The 11,127-nt window shown below is 55.1% G+C and overlaps 1 protein-coding gene across 2 annotated transcripts in view; it reads left to right on the forward strand.

Moving 5' to 3' along the window:
* The window catches only part of LOC119096290 (uncharacterized), a 34,437-nt gene extending 24,865 nt beyond the window's left edge, over window positions 1-9,572 (forward strand). For both annotated transcript variants that reach the window (XR_005094045.1, XM_037219116.1), the window contains 3 exons: window positions 4,527-4,592; window positions 4,796-4,908; window positions 8,432-9,572. Coding sequence is in view for 1 of the 2 variants with exons in the window: in XM_037219116.1 (XP_037075011.1) it covers window positions 4,527-4,592; window positions 4,796-4,908; window positions 8,432-8,566 (314 nt within the window). In the remaining variant the exon portion in view is untranslated. The remainder of the gene's footprint in view (window positions 1-4,526; window positions 4,593-4,795; window positions 4,909-8,431) is intronic.
* Window positions 9,573-11,127: the final 1,555 nt, after the last annotated feature.

An 11,127-nucleotide genomic window follows, 5' to 3' on the forward strand; every position in this document is an offset into this window, starting at 1 on the left:
TATCGAGCTGGACTGTTTTGTGGTCTGAATCGTGGCATTCCAGATGGCCACCCATCTTGGGAATTTGCTCGGATTTCGCCGCACGTGTCAAACATACGAGGCCCCGTCCGACGTCCTCGGGGTCCCGCGCGGCTCTGGCGGGGATCTCGGTCGCCGCCCCCCGCCAGCCTGCCTCAGGGTCCCGCGCGGCTCTGGCGGGGATCTCGGTCCGCCACCCCCCCGCCAGCCTGCCTCGGGGTCTCACGTGGCTCGGGCGCGGACCCCGGCCGCGTGCAGGGGTGGCCGCGGGCCCTCGCGGCTGAGCCGTACTCTGCGGCGGCGCGGCTTATTCCTGGCGCGGCCTCGGCCGGCGCCGCTCTTTGTGGCGCAGCCGCCGGCTCGAGACGGCGCGGCAGATCGACCGGAGCGCCCGGTCGACTATTAATAGCCCATGGAGCTGTAAAACGGGCGCCGCCGCCGGCCCGCGCCCGCGGCGGCCCGCCGCGGGTGGGGGGACACTCCTCTGGCCACCGTGTGGGGGCGGGCTGATTGGGCTCTGTAAGATGGGCAAGTCCACGCAGGCGACTCTCACTCCGTGGGTTTGCTGCTCTCGTTACTGCGTTTGGTCAGATTCAGGTCTGCTGGCTGCCCGTGGCTATTGGTGTAGTCCTATGGCCTCTGTTCCATGGCCTTGGTGAAGTCCAATGGATGCAGCGTGAGGGAGAAATGCGTGTGGCCCTGTGCGATTGGGCCTGAGTTGGCTGGGCCAGGGAAGCGGAGCGGGTGGTGTTCCGGGTCATCAGTACCCTCGCGAGATGAGGTGCGGGTGACGACCGGGGCCGCCCAGGAGCCCGGCGTCGCCAGGCAGCCGGCAGTCCCCCTGTGGCACGGCTCAGCGGTGCAGGCAGGACAGGGCGGGGGCGAACGATGACGGCGCCGCAAAACAATGCACAGCGTGGTCACTGAGGCTGCCGGTGTCGTAGTCCAACAGCTGAAGGCCAGGACCGGACAACGCGACGCGACCTTGACTGGAGGGCGCCATGATGCTGCCGCGCCTACGACCCATCAACAACGGCTGCGGCGTGGTCTCCGGTGACGCGCGGATTGAAATGGACAGACGCCCCACCCCTCCTGCCCATGCGCTGGGAAGGGGTACTGGGGCAGAACAGGCAGCAGCCACGCTGCTGGCCGGAACACTGAGCCCGGGGCATGTGGGGACGACTGGGACGACGCCAGACGCCGTTGGTGGTGGTCTGCTGTATGCAATGGCGCGATCGCCAAGCATCGCAAAGATTCCGCGATACTGCTGGCTGGCCTTGGCTCGCCATCGGCCGTACTTATGTCTAAACTACGCGTCGGCACGTGTTGTTACTTGATGAGCTTCATTCGATCAGAATGGTGCGGAGGCCCAGTGAAAACAAGAGGCATAAGTAAACTAATGCAGTCATCGTTGACGTGCATTTGCAGGACGTCGGGCACGAGCACATTGCCGGGTTTTCTTGCAGGGCCGTCAGTTCAAAGAAACAAACATCTGACATAAGTATCTGTAATTTCCCCGTCTGGCTGCCAAATGTCCGACGATCTAACTAGTCGTATCCAATCGTAAAGTTGCGGAAACGCAGCTGAAATTTTTGCTTGTCTAAGTACAAATAGTGCTATTCTAGACTTCTTGTTAACCTGAGCGCGCAGGATTGAAGGCGTGATGAGGGCTGGCATAGCCCTGAAAAAGTCCGAAGGCTAGTGACGGAAATTGCTCCTTGTGTTGCACTTGTCTGTTCGGGCTCGTTCTTTTTTTCTCATGTTCTTTGGAACGCTTTTTCCGTTTGCTTTTCCTTTTTGCGACGACCGACCCCTGTCAGGACCGAGAAGTAACAGACTTGCGTGCCCCCTCCCCTCGCTTTCCTTCCCTTCCGCTCGCCTCCAGCCGTCTGAAAAAGAAAAAACAAGGCAGTGCTGGCGTGGAACCGTTACTAGCTAGAACGACTGATAATCAACCTATGTAATACAGCTACACGCGGCTTGTCGTATTGAGCCATTATACGGGGCGAGCCAGGTCAGGACGTGCAGGTGAAACTGTGGTTTCCATTCGGTTCCGAGGATGAATATACTTTTCCAAGATGATTGTATTGCTGACCACTGTCGTTTGATAATAAAATATTGGGCGCGTTTCACGGCCTGTCGCATAGCAAGTTCTGCTTCAGTTCACGTAGTGCCTAAGCTCATGCCAATTTGACGGTATCTACGACCTTGTGTGACCTATTGCACATATAGCAATCAGGTGCGTGTGTTTTGGCTTCGGCATTATCCTGTCCGATGTCTCTCAGATTGCCAGTGGCCATGAATGCCGCATAAGATTGTTGACTTTTCCGGAGTTCAGGAAGGTCAATGATCTGTGTCCCCCGACACCGTCCACCGGCACTTTATGCTTCACGTGGATGTGATTGGTGTGTTGGAACGGGTCGGGGTGTGACGTCAGTGCGATTATATGACTGTGCGTCTGGGAAACTAAATGTGCGCGGTGCCATTTCCTGCGGTGGCCGCCTTTCCTGCCAGGGTGAGAGGCGGGCGACGCCATGCAGCTTTAGCGGCGCAGTGCGTCGCAAGGCCGCGATCGCGACGGTGATAAGAGTTGGCGGATACGCATGGCATTGGCAGATACGCGTGGTATGCATCCTCGCGAGCCTTGCCAAACTACAGGCTACCTATCCAGGCTATACATACGTACAGACATACATACATACATGCATACAAACATACATATATATATACATATATATATATATATGTATGTATATATATATATATGTATATATATATATATATATATATATATATATATACATATATATACATAAGGTTGGAATTGGTGCCAGCCTGTGTGGAACGAAATCATGTTCAGTCGCTGCAAATTTTCAGTTCCATCTTATTGTTCTTTGCTATATCTGAAGATTGTCCCCTTTCGTAGAACGTCATTTATTTGATAACTGTATGGAGCACTCACCGCTCTTGATAATCGGTCTGCTTCTGGTGAAGCCTCAGGGCCAGCTATGTCTAAAAATAACACTGGAGAGCGTTGCTGCAGCTCCAGCAAAGCACAATGACCAAACTGAATTTGATTGTGTTCAAGTCCACATCGCGCAGTAAACGTTTCGGCACCGCGCTCCGTTTCTTTCTTTGCAGCCCAAGGTTTAATTTCTGGAATGAGCGATGATGGCCCATACGAGGCGTTCAGTTGATGTATTGATGGTAGCCTCCGCGGCTGTACGCTGGGAGTTTTGCTCAAAATGGGCATGAAAAGTGACAATAAAGATAAAAGTTACCTGCGAACACTAACGGCCCGGCCTTTGCCTCAACTGAAGTGGAGTGGTCACAATGACTTCCACCATTGGTGGGTATGAATGACGCCAGCAGAAATGAACTTCGTGATTGGCGTTGCGGACGGCGTTAACTATTCAGCGAGACGTGCATTGTTCGAAGGTTGAACTTGTGCCCCACGAGGCCTCGTGATGTGTCGCTGGTGTATACCTGCTTTGTAAACAGCCTTGCAACGAACCGAGCATCCAAACACGCCATGTTTCGCAAAGCCAAAGTGCGCTTCGAAAATGAGCGCCGCTAAACACCAAAGGGACGGATTATAGCCATAGTACGCAGTTTTTAATTCGCCCAACCTCGTATCTGTTTTTTTTCTTAAATAGTGTTTCAAGCTCCCTTAGTATGTGTTGGGTAACCATTTTGGTCAGTTAGGGTATTGCAAACATTTCGTAACACGGCTATTATAAAAGCAAGCGAAAGAAAATTATTACTTCCGTAGTGGTGAGCGGGGAGTTTAATGACATTTCTTATGTCGGGGGAGCTACTTCAAATAGAAATATTGAGCTTGTCAGTAAGATTTAGAGAAAACAGATATTCCGGATCGCATAGGGCTCGTCTGATTTGAATAGATGTGAAAAGTACGAAAAGGCGAGATGCTCCCTTTAGTACGTTCATATGTGACCAGACCTTTTGGCGGGTCGTATTGTTAGCGTCCCGTTCTTGTTTTACCACGGCACTGATGCCTGTCCGGCGTATCGTTGACACGGGTGGGGACGGCGCGGCGGCGTAACAGACGCGCTGGGCCCGTGACGAGTCTAGCTTGGCGTCACGGCCGCCAGCTGTGTGGCGCTCCGGCCCGCCGCCCGCCGTCAGTCCTGCACCGCCAGTGCCCAGATGGTACGGACGTATAAGGCAGCCCTATGGCTAGCCCATGAAACGGGCCTGCCGAGAGTTGTTCCTGAGGGAATCGTGCTTACCGTATGCGCCCACTCACTGGCTGCCAAAAAGTGTGATGTTGATAACGATGCATCTGCTACCTGAATGAATGCTCTGTTGCGGACGCATCGTCATCGATATAATGTATAAACAGCTAGACGTGGTCGTTTTTTAGACCTAGGCGGTTCCGTTCTGTCAGGGTTGTCCAGGTGCCTGGCTTGTGGAACTCGGCCGAAAGCTTGCCATTGGCCAATGGAATGGCTGCACCCGTGGCTAATCCGCCCCCGTCCTGTTTTCAGATACTGCCGCGCACAAGTCACCAATGATGGAAATAAACTCCGCCTTCACGCATCTGCCTTCTAAACGTAGGTGTCGGTTATTGCGCCTGCCTCGGTTGTATGAGTGTGCTATGCATCGATCGGTGTACACTGTCGGCGCCGAGGGCACACTGCTCACCTGGGCTAATAACCCGGTCGAAGTTGTTATCTCCGGCTGTTGGCCCGACTCCCACGCGGCGCCGGTGCACCAGTGACGTCATCACCAGCTGACGCTCGCGGCCGTGTTGCAGCGGATGTGAACAGCGGCTCGCCGGTGCTGGTGCGCTCCACCGAGGCTAACAACGTGGCCAACTCGTGGCACGACGCGTCCCGCCACGACGCCTTTCAGCAGCAGCTCCTGCAGGTGAGAGCGCGGCTAGCGCTGGCCCAGCGCGAGCCGGCCGCGGCGCGCTGCCGCTGGGGCTGGCGCTGCCTCTGACCCGCCGTCTCGCACCGGGGGGTCACGGCGAGTATTGAATCCCCCGTCGGCTGTGCCCCGCTGCCGAGCGAGGGACTAACTGGAGGGAAGGGTGGGAACTCGCCTTCTTGCGCTTGCTCTCGGAAGTGGTGATTGCTCTCGAAGCGTCCTTTGGCATTTGGTATGACTATAACTTCTGTTTTGGCCGGATCCCTCTCTATGTTTGGTTGTCGTGGGTGGCGCCACAGGGGGAGGAGTGGGGGGGGGGGGGAAGAGATGAGGGGACAGTTTGCCCACCTGCTCGTGGGCGGGTTTTGTGAAGCCTGTTTTGTTCAAGCTGATGGTTTCGTAGCTACACTTATGTTAACGAAATTCATAGTAAGGAGGCCTCATAGTTAAACTAGCGGTTACTAAGTGGGCCCAGAAGCCTTTTCTGCGAAGCCTTTTCTGCATTTCTGCCCGTTTTCCGGACCAGGAACCCCCATTATGGATCAGGCGGCCCATCCCCAGGGTCAGGAGAACCAGATTTTGTGTTATGGACGCCCCTGTGCTGGCCCGGTGGGTCCGCTATGAACCAGGATATAGTACATGAATACGCACATGCACATACATACATATATAATGCATGCATACACACATCCACACATCCATACATCCACACGTACACACACATACATATGTATAAACATACACATACATCATACATATATGCGTACATGCATATATATATATATATATATATATATATATATATATATATATAGTTAAGATGACCCTTATTCTTGATTTTTTAGTTTCGTACGTTTATTCACGTGGGTATTGTACACAGAGCTCTTTGATAAGGCAGACGTGTCCCCGGTGCCCCCGGGAATAGTTCACCGCCCAGAAGCGGAGGCGAAGGTTTCTCAGAAATGTTTGGGATGCAAATGACATGTTTTCGGCCCTTGTTTGTGTGCAACTGCATAGACCTAACGTCAATTATCTGAGATGGGGGGCTTGCAGCAATTAAGAGTTGAGTTACACCCATGCCCAGGAGGCCTCTTCCCCCCCCCCCCCCCTTGTGAGGTGGTGTCAATCTGTCCAGGAAGCCCCTGGAAAATGCTGCCTCCTTATCCAAAACCGGTGGTGCCCCCGTAGCTATTGTAATGCTATTGATATGTCTGGCTTTGTGGCCATTGTCAGATGTAACACTACAGGAAATAGGCCTCCCACGAGAGGTCATGGTTGCATCTGTACTTAGCTGCGATGGCAGGGGAGGGGGGGGGGGAATGTGAGAGACGGCCGAACTATGGCGGATGACGCGGTGGCGACATAGGATGGTACCAGCGGTGATATGTCAACCGCATTAGGCCCTGAGCAGACGCGTCGGTAGTCCTGATGTTCTAACACACAGCACGCGTGGCCTGACTCGCAGCCCGCGCGTGGCTGGACTGGCAAGCAGCGAGTATGGCACAGGCTATGGTGTTTATACAAGGAGGGTGGGGGCCTCTCCCACGGGTGGCGAGGTACTGGCGACGCGTGGCGAAGCCGGGGCGGCCCCACTGTCACATTGCCATTAGACTGGAACGAAATTACCCCGCAGTTCGGACCTTGCTGTGGCATTGGCTGGTGGGGAATATTGGCCAGTTGGGAAATTAGCACTTGGCTGGTGGGGAATGCCATCCTCACAATGCGTCATATGGAGTAGGTTTTGATCCCAAAGGCATTCGAACAAGTGGTCCTTGTAATATTTGTAGTAGAGAGTAATATACCCAGGAGGGAATATTGCGATCGTCGGATAATAAACGTACGGTCCTACAACTATCCTCATGGTAAGGACAGATCATTGTAGTGGCTCTTGAAAATTTTGCCAAATACATTGCAGCGATGTCTTTAAGATCGGGAGCCGGAAGCGGTAGGCCCAACCAACCCTAAAAAACCGCCCCAGATCAACGGGTAGTTTGACTAAAAGATTTCAAGGCGCCTCTGAATTTTGGAGGCGGACACCCCCGCTTCTGCAATAGGGTTTTGATCGATGCCTGCTACGCATTGGGAGAATCCCGGACGCTCCGTCGTGTGATCGACTGCGACGACGGTCCCATGCATTATGCATACCAAACAGCACCCCTGAGAAGCACCCACGTCAATGCCACGCCGACGCGCGAGTGCATGCGTACCCACACCTTGGCGTGCATGTCGAGGACGCGGCTGACACCGAGCGGCTCTGCCGCGCGTGTAGGGACTGTGACTCTGAACGTGTCAGGCACGCAGGAGCGTGGTCCTGTGAGGCCTCTGCGCGCTCACTGTGCTGCTCTCACTGCAGCGGCCAAGATCGGGAGCTGTCCGCCAGTGGCTATGATTGTGAGGCTGGTGCGGTGTGAGCGATGAGACGCCGTCGGTGATGTTGCGTCTGATTCGGGGGCAGCGTCGGGAGCCGTGAGAGGGCGACGGTCAGGAGCTGAGCTGTGACGGGAGGCTGTCACAAAGGCTGGGGTTCCGTCAAGATGATGTTGCTGGCAGTGAAAATGCCATTGGGATTCGTTCCATATTCATGTATGACGAAGAGTGTGAACAGACGGTCTCAGCTTCAGTAGATTGCCTTGGAAAGCTGACTGCATCTCACTATGAACTGCATCTCACAGACAAGCTAGGTTACCTTCCTGACGCATACTCACGAAGGTTGACGCGTGAAGAAACCCGACGAAAGAGGTCTGTCCGCGCACTTCGAGCTAATCTGTCACTTTGCCCGACGTTGGCTCGCCGTTCAGATATCGAACGAGCCGCGTCCGTCCGGGCATGCAGCTTAAAACGCTAGGCGTGGGAGCACGTAGGGTGACCGCTACTGGCTGCAGTGTGGTAGCGTTCTGGGACTGCGGGGTTGGCGGCAGACCGTCCGCCACCAGACCGTCAGGTCCTGGATTGGACTCTCCTCGCGGGCTGTTTTTCTGCTCCCCCGCGACACGCGGCGCGAGTGATCAAGTCGCCAGCGCCACAGCAGCACTGTGCGTCAGCCGGCGGTGGCCGGTCGGGGTGTTGCGTTGCCTCGCGCTCCGGCCGTGTCATCGGGAGATCGCTGCCGCCGATCTCGCCGTGCCGAGGCGCCCAGCTGATGTCCGGGAACCGTTACGCCTATTCACAGCACGCGAGGATGGTACACGGCGGCCCGTTTTAACGCGGGGCACTCGGCGAAACGGCCGCCACTTTGCCAGGTGTTGTTGCACGGCCAGTTTCAGAGGCGGCGGCGGGTGGCGGGCGCGCTGGTATCGGCTCTGGGGACGCGGCCGCGGGGGCCCGCGCGTCGGGACGGCCCCGGCCGCCGCCGCTGAGTCTGTGTGGTCGCCGGAGCTGTGGTCTCCGGCCGGCTGTCTGTCGGCGGCGCGCCGCTCGCGCCACTCGCGCCGTGGCGCGCCGCGCGCTCGCCCCTGTCAGTGTGACGCCCTCGTGGGCCGCCGCGCCGCCACCGTTACAAGGCTGTCCTCTCCGCTCTCAGATGGGGTCGGTTAACAAGGCGATACCGGACGATGTGCTGCGGGTGAGTTGGTCCGTGTGTATGTGTGTGTGTGTGTGTGTGCGTGTGCGTGTGTGTGCGCGTGCTTGTACTGTGACGTCCGGCGCAGTCAGCTAGCCCGCATGCCCCGCTCACGCGTTCGGCACGGAGTTTGGTGTGCCCTCTGCCGGCTGCTGTCGACCGCATGCGCACTAAGGTGTGTCGACGGAAACAGATCATGGTGGACCCATGTTTCCCTGGCGCGCACAAAGAAGAGCGAACTTGACCGAGTTGGTGGAAGAAACATGAAAGCTCTAATGGGCGGTTGAAGTTCTACCACTGACATCTGGCACTGGCACGGGCACCTGGCGAGTGGTTTGGGAGCTGCTGGCCTCTCTCCTGCCTTCAGGGCCAGCATCATTGCGATCTGGCACGGACCTCTAGCCTCTGTCTGATGATGTCTTTATATTTCCCTGACTAGCTTGAATGGTTGCGCTTTAAAAAAAAAAAACAACATCAATGAGTTTGCCCCGCTGTTAGACCTACGCCATTTCAGGGGCTTTCCCGTCTTCCGCTTCGTTGGAGCGCGGCTGGTGCGTCACGCCGTGCTGATTCCACGTTTGGTATGCTAGGCAAAGCGCAAAGTAGAGCGGTATCCGGTGTGTGGTTTACGTTGTTTTTTCTCTGGACATTTGAAGCCATCGCGTGTGGATGGCCGTCAAGTCAGGGCAAACGAGGTTAGGCCTCAGTTTTATCGGTGATTTCAAACCCTAGGATGACCTCAGATGCCCATGGCGTGCCCCGCACTGCCCCCGCGGCGGTAATGGCTGAAAGTTTTGACCGGAACCAACTGTGCTGTGCGCCGGGCATCTGAAAAATCAAGCAGATCCAAAAATTCAGTATCCAATAGAATAGTTAACTAGTAAGTCAAGAATGTAGAATCTAGAATCAGGCCAATCTCTGAAATGGCAGTGCGTTCGGTGCAGTCAAGTCGCCAATGGTTGAACTGCAATTTCCTCCGCAAAAAAAGTTTTCTTCTTCCCAGCAGCGTGTTCAAATTCGTGGTTCCATGTGCACCCCACACAAACATGGCTGGCCCAGCTAGACTGGTGGACGTCTCCTCAGTGTGCGGTGACACACCCTGCGTCCCATGCATGTGGCGGCTACGGCGCCAGTGGCGAACTGGCCCTGCAGAGGTCAAAGGCACCCGGTCAGATCCTGCAGAAGTCAGAGGCACCCGGTCAGATCCTACAGAGGCCAGAGGCACCCGGTCAGATCCTGCAGAAGTCAGAGGCAACCCGGTCAGATCCTACAGAGGCCAGAGGCACCCGGTCAGATCCTGCAGAGGCCAGAGGCACCCGGTCAGATCCTGCGGAAGTCAGAGGCAGCCCGGTCAGATCCTACAGAAGTCAGAGGCACCCGGTCAGATCCTACAGAGGCCAGAGGACACCCGGTCAGATCCTGCAGAGGCCAGAGGCACCCGGTCAGATCCTGCAGAGGCCAGAGGCAACCCGGTCAGATCCTGCAGAAGCCAAAGGCACCCGGTCAGATCCTGCAGAAGCCAGAGGCACCCGGTCAGATCCTGCAGAAGTCAGAGGCACCCGGTCAGATCCTACAGAGGCCAGAGACACCCGGTCAGAGCCGGCGCGCACGGCTCGGCTGCTTCCACCGCGTTTTCGCAGGCTGACTGGACTTGTACTACACGGCTTTGTTGCACTGTTTGTCGGCTTTTTGTGGTCTTCGTTTCGCTAACGCATCTGCCTGTGCCCTGGATTTAACGCTGAATGCTATTTGAGTTATTTATGTTGTTGGTGTGCATTGTCCGTTGAGTTGTCATGTTCATTACTCTGTCCTAGATGTGGTGTTGTTTCCTCCTATCGGTATTTATTTTTCTTGGTCAGCGTTGTAAGTGGGGGCTACAATCTTACGCCACTTTTAGACCAAGCCGTGCACTTATACGAGCCTGGAACAGGTCAGTGTTACCTAGGATTGTGATGTTGACGTCCTCGATGAGTTGCGAGAATTCACTAAGCTGGTGGTCCGCACATCCCTGCTGGGTTAACTGATTATGAGGCGCCGTTCGAATATCGCCTTATGACACTGCACGCCATCTCGCCTGGTCCACTCATCACAGGCAGCGACTCTTATCAGCTTCATGTCGGCTGAGCCGAACTGTGTGAAAATGTCTGAGCAAGACGATTGCATTCGGAGCGACGGTAATCCTGGCAAAATTAACCGTTGCTTTGCCCACACACGGAGTATCTCGCACTTCTCTCACTGGCTTCGTTCGAGTTCTAAATGGCTGGACGTTCTGGTACCGTGAGGCCTCATTGAACAATGTTTTCCACGTGCGTTCGTAATACAGGCTGGGAACAAACCGCGGATGACCATTTGGTGAATACGTCATGCTTTTCGACAGCTTTTTATCATATCCGTGTCGCACACAGGATATTATGTATTCTTTATCCCGCTTGGTTGCGCCGGTCAGTCATCTAGAGAAGACAGAGATGATTTTAGTAGCTTGTGGGAATTCCCAGCACGTGTTCTATTTGTGCCACATTTGGAGACGCTCGCAGCGTTTTATGGGCTACAATTTCCTTGTTCATCTAAATATTTCAGATGATTTAAGCGGACATTTGAGCCCAAGGTATAACTTACATTGCAACGAGCAAGTCGTCTTGGATCCCAATTGGAGCACC

This window comes from Pollicipes pollicipes, unplaced genomic scaffold (assembly GCF_011947565.3).
Source record: "Pollicipes pollicipes isolate AB1234 unplaced genomic scaffold, Ppol_2.1 Scaffold_4295;HRSCAF=5057_pilon_pilon_pilon, whole genome shotgun sequence".
NCBI lineage: Eukaryota > Metazoa > Arthropoda > Thecostraca > Pollicipedomorpha > Pollicipedidae > Pollicipes > Pollicipes pollicipes.